The 15,034-nt window shown below is 43.0% G+C and overlaps 1 protein-coding gene across 1 annotated transcript in view; it reads left to right on the top strand.

Annotated features, from left to right (window-relative positions):
• The window catches only part of LMBR1L (limb development membrane protein 1 like), a 152,016-nt gene extending 139,103 nt beyond the window's left edge, over positions 1–12,913 (top strand). The window contains exons 16-17 of the mRNA XM_086963803.1: positions 2,301–2,462; positions 9,932–12,913. Of these exons, the coding sequence (XP_086819929.1) occupies positions 2,301–2,462; positions 9,932–9,990 (221 nt within the window). The 3' untranslated portion in view covers positions 9,991–12,913. The remainder of the gene's footprint in view (positions 1–2,300; positions 2,463–9,931) is intronic.
• Positions 12,914–15,034: the final 2,121 nt, after the last annotated feature.

The raw sequence follows: 15,034 nt of genomic DNA, 5'->3' as shown, positions 1-15,034 counted from the left end.
GTGCATTTAGCCAGAGTCTATTCAGAAGACCAGTAAAGCAATGCGACAACGGTTACTAGCGCACAGTTGGTTCACCAATCGATTTAGGAGCATGACAGGCAGCTAGAACACGGTAGAAACTGAGTTATGTCCTCGACTGGCCTGAAAACCCGCACCAAAATTAACCAAAGTAATTTGTCTTCTTAGGAGCATGGCCATATTCACTTTTTTATTGTGATCACATTTATACAGTGCATCATACCTCTGATGAGGCTCTGAAGTGCATTTGTGTAGAGCTACTATGCTACTCTACAAGAGCTCTTTGGATTGGAAGAGTGAATGTCTGTCATTTTGCTTATGTGGGTAGTGCTTCAGGGAGCAAGAGGAACAGAATTGTGTTTTTGTCGCGGTGCCTTAGTGTGTAGTGAAGGGAAAAGGAGTGAGAGGTAAGACACTTTTGTATTAGATGCTAGTTTATGGATGGTTAGAAAGTGACTGGATGGGAAGTTTTTTGGTGTTGTGAATCATTGGTAGAGACTAGTCCTACTGTGTTGCGAAAGTTGTGTAGTTTCGCGAAAGTATAGGTGTGAAATGGATATAATGCACTCGTAATCAGGCAGATGGGATATCCTTCACATTTGTGACGAAATAACCAGACTGCCAAACTCCATATCAGACCCTTAGCGTTTGATGATAGACTAATGAAGACTAGCGGGCAGCCGCGGGCAGCCGTAAAGATTAATTAAGTGGGAGGGTGTATAGGGCTGCTGCAGCCATGCAGCTTCCAGAAGCGAATACTACACAAACAGAAGTAATCCTAATGTAGCACCTGCCTCAGAGCATTAAAGTAGAATGAAAGTATATTGGGCTCAAACCCTAATGAAGGCTAAACTGAAGGATACTGCGAAAAAGGAGTGAAGTTAGTATCTTCAAGGGAATCCGTCCTTCTCGAATAGGGCCGGTGCTCACAGCGCCTGGTTGCTGCTGGTCTCTGATGTGTTATTCTGGCTGGTCTGCATTGAGTTCCACTTGAAACAGCAGCATCAACTGAAGAAAATGAGTTATAAGACTTTCTTTCTGCACTTCCAAACCTGCAAGAGCATCATGCACCCTTCTTACTCCTCAAGAACTGAAATTCTTTGCTACAAGACTGTGGGTTGGACCGTGTGGTTAAGTAGCATGTTTTATATAAACCAGTTCAGCAATTTTCAGATAAAGTGTTGGTTGTTTATATCACATCCATAACACATTGTTACAATAGACATAAATCCTAAACCAAACAGAGTATTAACATCCAGCCAATATTGTAAAAGAATTGCTAAATAACTAACAGAGTTTTATCTGAAAAAGTACAAAGGACATTGAGACAGGATAAAACCCACATCCCGAGATATCCATGAAGGGGGCGTAAAGTTAAAACATAAACCCTGAAGCAAGTCGAAATCATCTACATATCCTCCGACTTTTCCTTCACTTACCCGCTCTCAAGCACAAACACCTTTTCATATCTTGAGAACAAACTCATTACGTTGAATAACAAATGTTCTCTCACATGGTAACATAAATTTTTATTAACTGAGAAATTAGATAATTTTTATTTTAGTTTCCAAGCTTTTAAGAGTTGCCTGTTTTTTTTATTCTTGTTAACCTTATACAAATAAAGCCGAAAGTAAAATTTTGGAAATACAGACGATGCAACAAAGGAAGTTTTTTTTCTATTTTGAATAAAAGTATTGTGTGGGGCCTTCGTTTGGCTGTAGAGCACCTCTTTGGGTGTCCCTGTATTTCTCAACTGCATTTGGTGGTCTCTGTGTGTTTTTGTAAGGTTCTCTCGGGACTCTAGTCCCACAGAAAGGTGTGCACCCTGGGTCACCACATTTTTAGCCTCCCAGAAAGCTTTATGAAGTAAAGACACAATTTTCACCTTCTTCCTCTGGTATTTCGAAATTTCCAGCTAGCGATTAGTCCTCGTTGATCAGTTAATAACAAGATGCAGTGAGAAGAAAGGATTTGAAAGTGAAAATTTCAATTAAGGTATATAATTAGCCAGCAGAGTGGCAGCACTTCTACTTGTGATCAATTGTAGAGCTGCTAGTTGTGATCAGCAGAGGGGCAGCACTGCTAATTGTGATTATTGTTTCACAATGGCAGCACTTGTGATCGTTCTGCATGCTTGGGAGAAGCAGCCCATCTAATTGTTATAATTTTTGCAGTGTGGCAGCCGCTGCAGAGTGACCTTGCTGCTAATTATCAACAACCTTCACATTGGCAGTGCACCTGGTTGTGGCAAGTCTCTAATCAAATCGCTCTTTTGGTTTCAGGAATCACTAGGTTTGATCTACTTGGGGATTTTGGAAGATTTAACTGGCTGGGAAACTTCTACCTCGTGTTCTTGTACAACATGGCGTTCGCTGGTCTCACCACCCTGTGCCTCGTCAAGAAGTTTACCTGGGCCGTACAAGCTGAGCTCATCAGAGCACTAGGTGAGTGTTAACCAGATGCAGAAATAATTCCTGGGTGACGGTGAACGCTAGTCTATAGTAAAACGGTAGTAAGTGTACACTAAAGCATGAACCTATGGCAGTGTCTGTGGGGACTGGTGAAATGTGAAAGAGCTGTGACTGTGGGAACGTGCTAGATGAGTGTCTACCAATTTGAGTACTGAATGAATGTAAAATATGTATTGGTCTGTATGTCAACCCTTTCTGACAGCCAGCAACCGACTGCAACCCTTCAGAAAGGCAGCAAGGGTTCCATTTGTAGGGAAGTCAGAAATCACACAGGAAGGTTGTAGTAGGTAGACAGAGTTTATTCAGCTCCTCTCGTCTTGAGTTCAAAGTCAGTAATGCAGTTAACAGTACACAGCCTTGACTCCCCACATTCTACATATTCAAAGCATAACACAATGTCCCCAATGCACGAGCTTGTCACGAGCTGTCAGACACACCTGAGCGCTCGTGACAACTCAAATGAACACATGTACATTCCCAACACACCTTCCCCCCCCTTAAAAAAAAAACAAAAAAAAACAATAAAAAAAAATTAGTTCATCACAAAATCATTAAACCGAGCAGGTAAACGATGAGAACGTACAGCTCTAGTATTGTCAGAATTACATTCAGCATGAAAACGTTCCCCATTATCTCTCTGTTCCCCAACATCAAAAAAAACATTGCTGTTAAAATCATCCACCGACTGACTAGTCCCATTAAACAAAGAAACTCTGCTCAAATTCCACACGGAACCACCATCAACCCTGACCGCATTTCTAAATACTTCAATAACTTTCTTTGGACTTGACCAAACAGGCAAACCTTTACTTACACCCTCTTTCTTTTTAATGCGAACAGAATCACCCACCTTAATAGAACGACGGGACGTAGAACCAATTCTTTTGCCCATATCATGTTTCATCTTATTCTTGTACAACTGAACCCTGTGTTGGACAGCTTCAAAATCTACTTTCAAAAAGTTTTCAAAACCAACTAAGTTTTTTTTTAACCACCAAGGAACTAACTTTGTGCTAGGCTTCCGTCCTCTTAAAAGCTCAAAAGGAGTGACCAAGGTCACTGAGTTGGGAGAAGTCCTGTAAGCTAACAACATAGATTGCAAAGCATTCCTCCAATTCAAATTACCCTTGATAGAAAGTTGTATGGCTTCTTTGATCACACGGTTGAACCGCTCAACCTGGCCATTTGCTTCAGGATGGAAGACTGCAATCTTCCTATGAATGATACCGCATTTAACAAAAAACTGTTCTATTTCTTTGCTCACGAACTGCGGACCATTGTCAGTCACAACTTCCTGAGGAATGCCTTCTCTGCAAAAAATCTCATCTAAAAACTCTATCACTTGACAAGAAGTAACCTCTTTAACCATCTTGACTTCCGGCCACTTGGAATAATAGTCTATAAGTACAATACCAAAAGCTTCCTGTTTTGGTAAACAACTGAAAGGCCCAATGATGTCTATCCCCAGTTTCCGCCAGGGACCTGAAGGTAAATCAATGGGGCAAGGTTCAGGACGTAAGGCAACAGCTGTTTTGTCACTGTTAGAGCAATAAGAACATAAACGCACAAACTGATCTACACAAGAATCAATACCTGGCCACCAGAAGGATTCCTTTAAACGTCTTCTGGTGAAAGATATCCCCAAATGTCCCTCATGGGCAATTTCGAGTAGAGTATTTCTAATAGGAAAAGGTGGTACAATCTTATCACCCCAAAGGATTAAACCATTTTCCACAGCAAGTTCTTCCTGAACCTTAAAAAAACCCATCATATTTCCATATAACTTCCTCTGTTCAGGCCAACCATGCACAAGGTACTTCTTGACACTGCACAATTCCAAATCCTTACTCATCTCTTCCATCCAAACGTCCTCCTGCAAGGAGAACCGTTCACCGCACACTAAATTGACATCACGAAAAGTGAAAGCAACTTCACACTCCTCTTCACTAACCACTTCAGGAATATTCGTATCAGAAATCAGTCTGGACATGCAATCAGCATGTACATTCGCTTTACCCTGAACATATTCAATAGAGTACTGAAAAGATTGCAATATTGAAGCTAATCTTGCAAGACGTGCCGACATAGTTCTACCTCCACCTGGAGCCATGAGATACACCAAAGGCTTATGATCAGTTTTAATCAAGAATCTCGTACCCCATAGAAAAGGTCTAAAGTGCTCAGCTCCCCAAACACAAGCCAGTAACTCTCTTTCTATGACAGAATAATTATTTTCGGCATCTCTCAAAGCCCTTGACGCATAGGCAACAACCCATTCTTTCTCACTATCCTTCTGCAGAAGTACTCCACCCAGACCAGAAGAACTTGCATCCACCATAATGATACATTTCACGCCAACCACAAAAGGTTTAAGACACGGAGCATTCACAATGAACGTTTTCAAAGACTGAAAAGCATGTGTCATTTCATCAGTCCAAACAAACTTAGCATTTTTCTTTAACAAACATCTGAACGGGTCAACCTTTACCGAAAAATTTGGGATAAACTTAGCATAAAATTCAATAAGACCTAGAAAGGCCACAAGTTGTTCTTTCGATGTGGGCACAGGAGCATTCGTGATGCTCTTCACATGATTTTTCTTTGGTTTGATTCCCATTCCACTAATAGTATGCCCTAGGTATTCCACCTCTTTTTGCCTAAATTTGCATTTGTCAAGACGTAGTGTAAGACCTTTCTCCGCTAAAGCAGCAATCACACACCTTAGATTATTGTCATGTTCCATGTCATCTTTTCCATGCACCAAAATGTCATCCTGAAATGCTATGGCACCACTCAAACCCTCCAAGGTATCCTTCATTAACCTCTGGAATACTGAGGCTGCACTCGCCAACCCAAAAGGCATGCGACAAAACCTGTATAAACCCTCAGGCGTGATGAATGCAGTTATGTTCTTAGACTCATCAGCTAGTACCACCTGATGATAAGCACTGGCAAGATCAACGCACGAGAACTTGTGCACCAGCCAGGGTCGAAACCATCTCATGAAGATTGTGTAAAGGGTGTGAATCCACCCAAATGGCACCATTGACACTGCGGAGGTCAATGCATAATCTAAGTTCGCCGGTGGACTTAACCGAAATTACAATAGGGGAAACCCAAGGTGACGACTCTATTGGTTCAATTATGTTTTTCTCACATAGATCTTTTAGCATTTCTTTAAGTTTGACTCTATAGGATAGAGGAACATTCCTTACTCTATGCCTTACAGGAATGGCATTCTCATTTAACTTGATGACATGTTCGAATCCTTTATATCGACCCAAGGTTCCACTGAAAACAGTAGGAAAGGATTTACGTAAATCCTCTACAAGCAGTGAACTATCCCCAGCAACACTTGAAGCATTCAACGGTTGCACAACATAAACGGGAGGATCAGCTCTGGGATCAATTTTCATCCCTAATTGGTGTTGGTGTGGCCAACTTAAAAGCGATAACCCAGATCTTGACACATAAATTTTTCCTGAAATGTGTCGATCAGGAAATTGTATATTTGCAATAAAATAACCAATTAGATCAATTTTGTGGCCTGCATAGCCACCAGGGGATACATCAGATTCAAGTAATTTCTTATTCGGGAATTTTTCTTGAAAGACATTTAAAGAAATGATAGTATACCATGCACATGAATCTACGAAAATTTCCAAACTCACTTCATCAATAGTTATAAAACAAGATGGAAATTTAGTGCAATCTCCATCCTCACATACATTGATAACAGTATTAACCTGAAATGTTTCTTCATCTTCCAATTGAAAGCTATCGCAGCATTCATGTATACAATTCATCTTCCCCAGTAATGACCTACAAAATCTTGTAAAATGGCCTTTCTTGTAGCACTTTGAACATGTTTCCCTAAGGCAGGACAATTCTTAGTCTGCTAAATGTCCATCACTTCCACACCTAAAACATAATAGTTTTGAGGTTTTCTTCTCATATTTCTGATTTCTGAACTTATCATTTCTGTGAGAGAACTCATTTCTCTGCGAAAAAGTTTTCTTAGATTTATCCAAATCTTTGGGTACACTAAAGACATCACTTTTATCATTGCCTCTAATCTCCTTGACAAATTTCTCCGAGTGTTCTATAGACTTCGCAATATCTATGGCATTATTAAGAGACATGTCCGAAGTTGTCCAAAGACGTTCTTGCACTTTTTTGTTATTAGTTCTCATCAAAATCTGGTCCCTTAATACTTGCTCATAAGATATGTGTTCGAAATCACATGTAACAGCCAAGGATCTTAAAGCTGAGACAAAATCCTCTACAGGTTCATCTGTACGTTGCTTCCGAGAATAAAAGATAAACCTCTCCATGACAATATTCTTTTTCTTTCCATATCTTAAGCTTAACTGTGATGAGGCATATTCATACACATTAATATTCCCCGGATTTACTAGTGCTGGTAATGTTTTGAACTCTTTCAAAGCTATACCACCCAAACAATGTTTTAGCAGTGACAGCGTCCTTTCTGGTTCACACTCCCCTTCTTCCAACACATCTACATAAGCTAAGAAGACAGGTTCCCAAATCTCCCAAGCCATAGGTGGTTCACCCGGTGATGACAGAAATGAAGGAGGAGGAACAATACCAGACATGTTAATTCAAAATATTTAACACACTATGTGTAAATTTAAATGCAGAATAAAGAAAAAATAAAATAATAAAAAAAAATAAAGGAATTAATTACAAGTTCAAACTTTAAAGTCACAATAATAATTTAAATTACATAACACGCAGTAAGCGTGTCACTAAAAACCTTCCAATGTATAAATTTCCCTCAGCGTGATGAAAACACGATGACAATGATGACTCAGAGCATTGTAGTGATCCGCGTTGTTATTACAAGATCTGCGTTGTTATTACAAGGTTGAGAAAGCGTCTCAGTACGACGAGATCGGAAGACTTCAAAGGAGCGTCTCTGAAAATCTCGTCTCTACTGCTCCCAACGTTGCGCTATGACGTCACACGTCGCGTTGATCAGCGTTGTTTCACACACTCATGCGCGAACCTTTGCGCGCGTATGTTGCTCGCGAGTCGAAGTCGGATTTCAAATAATGCCAGCAAAAAGTAAGTAATTCATCCTCAAATTTCCTGTTGAAACAATAATCTTCCGTTTCCGCTTCCCTTAAAATAGTTGTGGTCCAGCACTGTTCAGTAAAAATCTTGATAGCGCTGAACACAGCCGATGCAGAGGTGCAATTCGAAATTCAGAATAAAAATTAACCAAAAAAAAAATGAAATCTTGTTCCACCGAAGTCCCTCTGACGCAGGTAGCGCAAATCCCGCCCGTCGCCAGTGTAGGGAAGTCAGAAATCACACAGGAAGGTTGTAGTAGGTAGACGGAGTTTATTCAGCTCCTCTCGTCTTGGGTTCAAAGTCAGTAATGCAGTTAACAGTACACAGCCTTGACTCCCCACATTCTACATATTCAAAGCATAACACAATGTCCCCAATGCACGAGCTTGTCACGAGCTGTCAGACACACCTGAGCGCTCAAATGAACACATGTACATTCCCAACACCATTTGATTAGATGGCTGTACAATGTCAACGTTTGGTAGCCACACTGTGTGGAAAAATAGGAAACTACAAACACTCTTCCTGTGCGATGAAAGCCCATTTGTGCAAAATGCTGCTCTACCTCTCCTAGAAGTGTCTGCCCCTAACATACTCTTATCTCCTACCTCTGCAGGTTACCAATCTCATGGTCCACCCCCTTCCCATTTGCCTGTAGCTCCCTGGCCCCTTCTTCACTCTTACTTATATGCCTTATCGTGCCTTCTGACCATCCACTCGCCAACACTATTGGTTGAATAGTCCTTGGGGCTCTTCCCTAGGATGTGTCAGTTCCTGCAGTCCTATCCCTTCTTACACGGTGCAAAGTGACTCACTGCAAACTGGACTGTTATCTCTAACCATTTCCTAAATGACCTTTCTGTTTGTCCTGACTCTCTATCTTGCTGTCTTGTGTCCTGGTCGAGCAAGCACACCTCTAACAGGCTCCTTCTCCCACATCGACCAGTGAAACGTCCGGCCTTTCCCCTCCCACCTCCCTGTATCTTTTAATAGTGCTCTTTCTTTCCTCCCCTCAGTCCTACCAGGACGTGGCCCCAGCAGTCAGTTTCTTTCTGACTGCCAGTCTCTATCCTTTGTAGTGCCCGCCCCACCTCCACTCCTTGTTGCTTGCTCCCTCTGAATTGTTCCTTGCTTTTTCCCTGCCCCTTTTGACAGGCCACTCCAGGATTGGCTACTAAAGTCATGTGACCATGGCCATCTTAATGCCCCACCTGGAGAACCCGACCCATGTGCACAAGTTAAAATAAAACCCAATTTTCGCTCACCTTACCACTTTTAAAAGTTTAAACCCAGCCATATGCAAATCAGTCTTGACCCTGTTCCTCATGGAAACAGTCCAGCCCGAACTACTAGGCCAGTTCTTCCCAGAACCGGAATCAAGCACCCTAGGACCGTTTTTGTCCTAGTTATGGGATGAGGTGGCACGGTGAGCTAAAGACAATGGATTGGAGGGCTACGCTGAGCTATTGCCAGTGGTGAGACTTATTGCAAGCATCCTCCCACCACCTTTCGTGTGGTTCAAGCACTTAAGCTAACACAGACAGTCTTTACTTCCTTATCATAGTCTACCTTCCTACATATGCTCAATGTCCTTGGGATTCTTCCCTCTAGTATCTGTTTCCGTGCCTAGGTTAACACAACCCAGCTGTTCTGACGCATGCTTTCCCGGTAACTGAGCAGGCTTAATTCCCCACATTGAAATTCTGCATAGGGGTCACTCCAGCCAGCAGCCTTCACATCCATAAATACATACATCTGCATGCCTTTGAGGATGAGGTAACAGATCTTCGAGGCTACACTTGTGGTAGCGATGTGCTGTATAAAAAGCAAGGCAGGAGGATAAATGCTCCAAAGGAAAGACTGACAGTGCTGCATAGATAGTTCAGCATAGTGTTAAAAGAAGTTCCATCTCAATTTGTAAATGTGTAGGGACAGATTCTTGGAGCATACAATGTCAGAAGATGAAATCTGCACAAAGCAGTCGGTGAAGACTGCCTTTAATCCCACAGCCAGGGCAGTCATTCTGTGAACACCTTAATCTGACACCTACATTTTGTTAACTCATACACGTGAGGAGGAAATCTTTTTTTAATTTTTTTATTTTTTCATATAGCTAGTGAAAAAAACACGTGGCCATTGAAAGCATTGGACACCACATTTGTTTGAATCACAGTTTGATTTTACACTCTGCAGCTGCCGACATTAACACTACCTCAGCGTTTGTTGCACAGTGTACTGTAATTTATCGGTATCCCCAGCACTATTTTCTCAACATTGTTTACTGACTCTGATCCCTTATGCACAGCTGACTTTTAGTAACCCTTCTCGCTCTCTTTCCTCCACAGGCCTCCATAAGCTACCTCTCCCAGTGTCCCGAACCTCTGGGCCTGGTAAAATCAGTTAACTCTGACATCGCTGTACCTCTGGCGTCATTGGTACCTTCATCTCAGGAGGATGCCACTCTGGCATGCCCGGCTTTGAAATCTTTTCCTGAGGAGCGCATGCTAGTTACATCTTCTGGAGGATCCTGGTGGGAGTCGTTCAAGGAGTTCCTGCCATCTGCTTGTGAGGTTTTTCCAAGTGTCCCCATAGACTCTTGGCCAGTGTGAGGTGCTGCTCCTCTGCACCATGGATGCTGCCTGATAAAACATCACAGTATTGAAGTGTTCTCATCTCGAGGGAAGGACTGTGAATGGAGGAACAAGTTGGGTAAATGCCTTCAAAGACACTCCTCGTTCCACAGATACTGCCATGTGTGGACTTTAATGAAACATTTAACTTGCTTTATCTGAGTGTCCTTCACTTGTCACACTTTCTACAGGACAGGGGTGCTTCCTCTCTCTCATGCCCTCTATGGTGAATGAGAGGGCATAGGGGCTAAAAATCACATCTGCTTACAAATGGAAAAATTGGTGAAAAATGAAACTTTCCTGTGACTGTAGAATGTTTACCTCGGATGTTCTGTGAATGTCCAAAACATACCTGAGCCAAGTCGACGTCCACATCTCATTTTAATCCTGTTCTGATTTTAACACTGTGCTGCTGCATGAAAGTGTGAGGTGTTTTTTGGCACAACTTCCAGAAATGCTTTGACTGAATACTGCGCTTTGTACAACCTGGTGCAGGAGTATGGGGAAAAGTGTGTGTGTGTGGTGCCCACAAATATAGCTTCCATTGCCCAGGCTCCCATGCAGGAGGTATAGAGTGGGTTGATCTAGTGGAGCTGTTCTCGGGGCCTCATCTGAGATGGTGTAAGGACTTCTGTCTCGGCGCTCCTTGTCTGAAGTAGCCTGGTTGTGCTGGCTCTGAGGCCCTAGACTAAGGGGCAGCTAGGAGTGGTGTGGAGTGCGGTCTTTGCCTGTGGCCCTGTTTGGAGTGTTGTAGCTTGTCACTTGCCTGATCAGACCTGTGAGCTTATCTAGTAAGAAATACTTTTTCTTTTTGCAGAGTGTGGGAGAGGGAAGAGTTGACGTATATCCCGGATATATGGGTATGTGCTTGTTTACATGGCCATCTGCGATGGCTGAGCCGGATTCTCCTTGCAGTGCAAGGCAGGCACCTCAAAGACCAAAATATACTAGCTATAAATGAGGGACATTGGTGTTAACATCATACCAAGGGCCAGCCATGGCTGTAACTCCTTTGACAATCCAGAGGAGCTCTCCCCTCAAGAGCTCACACCTCATATGACGTGCAATAAACCCAGTGCAGTCTGAACTGTTACTGGCCTGTCTTCTGCATGTTTGTGTATGTCTGTGTGTCGCATCTGTTTGCATGTTTGTTTTGTTTTCTATATATGTTCCCAGTGTGGGGCGGAGGTGGCTGAAATGCAATTATTCTGCTTTCAGAAAAGCTGGGTATGTTTTGTAACTTTCTTCCATGCAGTTTACATGTTATTGTCTTCATTCCACCCTAAACCCCACAGCCCTTGCACCAGGTGACCACTTGTTGGTTAGAAACATACTGCCTAAAGCATCTGATCCTTCTAGACAAAGGTCTAGCTGTGACATTGGTAGCATGGGCCCCACATGCACCTCCTTCGCATTGGCTTAGGAATTTTAGGATGCTGAAACCCTATGGTATCCAAGGGTCTGATTCATAGCCTTTGAACCTCCTTGCTCTTTGGTCAGTGCCAGCCTTCCTTCTGTTTGGCTCTCAGCTGGCAGTGCACAATGTGTCCATCACTTCATGACTTACGGGTTCTTTAAATCCCAGCCAAGCATCAACCCAGTCTTCCATGTAGCCATGGCACATGAGAAGATGGGACATGCTTAGAGTGGGGTCAACCCACAGGAGTCTTAGTGTGAATATCCATTCATCCCATTCTGCTGCACCACGACCACCCCATTACTTTCACACTCCCACACGTTTCCTAAGGAGGAGGAAAATGTATTTTTTTCACAATGCATTCTGTAGCATTTATGACAGACAGAGGGTCATGGCTTGTAAAGTTTAGCTGCCATGAGATGTTTACATGGTGTAACTCCTATTGCTCTGTGCCCGCTACTCAGCCAAAATATGGTTTTGATATATTGGGTGTGACTGATAAACTTTTAGAAATGTAACTTCTTAAAAATGAGAAACGACTAGCATGGGACAGCTTTGCCGCATTTGTTGTGTTTCAGAATGCAGGCCTGTTCATCACCTTATTGTAAACAACAGCAGTAGATCGATCTTAGAACTCCCATTTGCCTAACCCTGCCCTCTCCATCCCTATTGTTCTAGAACCTCGAATCATTATTAAAGCATGTTTGTAATCCAGGCATATCAAATTAGCCGTGATTAGAAATGTCCAAATGTAGTTTGCATTGTTTGCTTTGGAGAGACTCGGCTAGGCAAAACCCTTTTACCCCTCCTAGACATCAGTTGTGATATTTCATATGAAACAGTCGTTTTGGTGAGAGAAGAGAAATATATACCGGTGTCTATCCAAAAAATATGGCGGCAACTAAATGAAACTAAGTATTGCTGTGTAAGTGTGAGCAAACCATGGTCAAACCACCACATCCTTCACCCAAGCTGACTTATAAACGTGTAATGGGAAACTGAGGGAATTAAATGGTGCAGGGTTCTGATCCATCTTGGTACCGGAGACATTCCCATAGTTTGAAAGCTTGATCCCAGTTTACCTTTGCGATAAATGAGCGTTCCTTTGTCAGCAAGCTTTCCTTCGCTCTTCAGTTGAGTTGCACTAGGCTTCCATCAAAGAAGCGTTACTTGTTACCAGCTGTTGCTTTTCATATTATGTTGTAAATCTAGGACTTCAAAGTTGTTCAGTCCTGTGAAAAAGAGAGCCGTTGCCTACAAATAAACCTACTGTTTTTTAAGACTGTTGTGGTTTTTTGGAAGTTGCATGTTAGAGTACTGCCAACACAAACCAAGGAAGTACGGCAAGTGCAACTGGATTCTTTACAATCCAGATGTTCCAGTCTAAATTCAATTAATGAGCATTTCAAACGCCAGTGTAGCTTAATTTTTGTATAGGTAGCAGCTTAAACCACAAACAATGACAACAAACTACCCATCAATAGCACAGCCACATCAACTTCTGCCCACTCCTCCTCTGCACACACTACGATTTGAGGAGGAGGCTATAGAGTTGCAGTAAGTTCTACCTATTGGGAACACAGGATGAGGCTGCTGGAGTTAATCACAGATCACAATGGGCAGCAAAAGTCCTTTAACTGGTAGGGGGATGATGTCCCCTTGGCTGCTGAGGGTCCTTGGGGAAAGAAACCCCTCCTGTTATCTTCAGTTAGCCCCAAACAGCGGGATTGCTGAGAGGTCTTCGGAGGTCATGCCCTCTTTCTCCACCACTCTGCAAACTTGCCTCCTAGCGCACTACTGGTTGGGGATGAAGTTCTTGAGGGTCTTTGGGGGCCAATAACCCCGCCTGTTACTTCCAGTTAGTCCCACATAGCACGATTGCTGAGAGTTAGTCAGAGGCCCGCCCCCTTTCTCCACCACTCTGCAAATGCGCCTCCTGGTTCACTACTGGTAGGGGGATGAAGTCCTCTTGGATGCTCAGGGCCCTTGGGGGCCAAGAAGCCCTCTTGTTACCTCCTGTAAGTCCCACACAGCAGGATTCCTGAGAGGTGGTCGGAGGCCCTGTCCACTTTCTCCAACACTCTGCAAATACGACTACTAGTTAAGAAAAAAAACCTAGAAATTCACTTAAAATAACGGTTACAGGGACGTTATAGTTAGGCTCAAATTTAGGAGTGGACGGTGAACTACACTCTGCCACCGGAGTTTTGCAAACGTGCGGACTTCAGCAAAAAACTCTGAATCCAAATGAGGTGGAGTTTGCCCCACCCCTCACCCCTAATCATTAAATAACTTTAATAAACAGAAAATTGTACTTTCAGTTAAGAAGCACAGCCCTTCCTGCTGCCTCCCACCAGCTCGAAAGATGTAAGAACTTGAAGCATGCATTTCATCTCTTCCCCCGTGTTTTGGGTTCCTCTCTGCGCCTTTCTGTTTGACTTTGATAAATGATGCTGAAATCATTTTGCTGTTTTGTCTTTGGTTTTGGAGCCTCTCATTCGCTCTCTGCCTAGTTTGGAAATGCTAACCTGATTCGGCTGCCGGAATCTGAATATTTTAATGTACATCTCTCCTCTGCCTCGGAGTGATGATTGCCGGCTCGAGCACAAACATTTCCATTAGGGTAACAACTTTGAGAGTACAAAGACTTAACTACCTGTTGAGTTCCGAGAAGTGCTCCAGCATCCTGCCCTACCTAGAAGGTGCCAGTCACAGCAGAAAGAACGACTGCCTACCTTCTGTGCTCACTGCTCAATCTACACACAGCAGCTGCCCAGGATTCAACCGGGGAAGTAGCCTGTGTCCCCATCCACATCGCAAGAAGTAGCATGTGCGAAGCGCCCCTCCCAACCTCCACAGCGCACTGTGAGAAAATGCACAGGTGGCCCCTTTAAAATCACCTCTCGCTTGTCCATAACAATGTCGTCAGCCAGTGGGTGCCACGTGTCCTGCATAACTTAACATGTCCCAGGCGCTTCGGTAAAGCTATTTACATTAGGGCCTCCCCAATGTATCACCTAATTCTGGGCGAGCCAGACAGTACCCGCCTCTGGAGCACTGGCCCCGACCCGCTCCTTCCTCCCATGCCCCAGTCTTTCATTTGCAGCTACCAAAATAACATTTGGGCGAAGTTTTTTATGCTACTCAGATTTCACTCGTACTAAACCAGTGAAATTCAGCAGTTAGTTACCTGAGCTAACTATAACTTCTCCAGTGTTGGGGTGTCTTTCATAGATTCACATGCTTGAATATTCCCCGTCGTCGGAGTGGGAGTCCCACGGTAAATAAAATAGCAATAAATACTAAATATATATATAATAAATAAAGTACATAATAAGGATAAACCCAAAATATGCATAGAAGAAGCATAGGGTACCTAACCAAAAAATTCTACATAGGAA

The sequence above is a fragment of the Lissotriton vulgaris genome, chromosome 1_1, assembly GCF_964263255.1.
Source record: "Lissotriton vulgaris chromosome 1_1, aLisVul1.2, whole genome shotgun sequence".
NCBI classification, from domain to species: Eukaryota; Metazoa; Chordata; class Amphibia; order Caudata; family Salamandridae; genus Lissotriton; species Lissotriton vulgaris.
The sequence above is the reverse complement of the archived record's forward strand: the minus strand, read 5'-3'. Positions and strand labels throughout refer to the sequence as shown.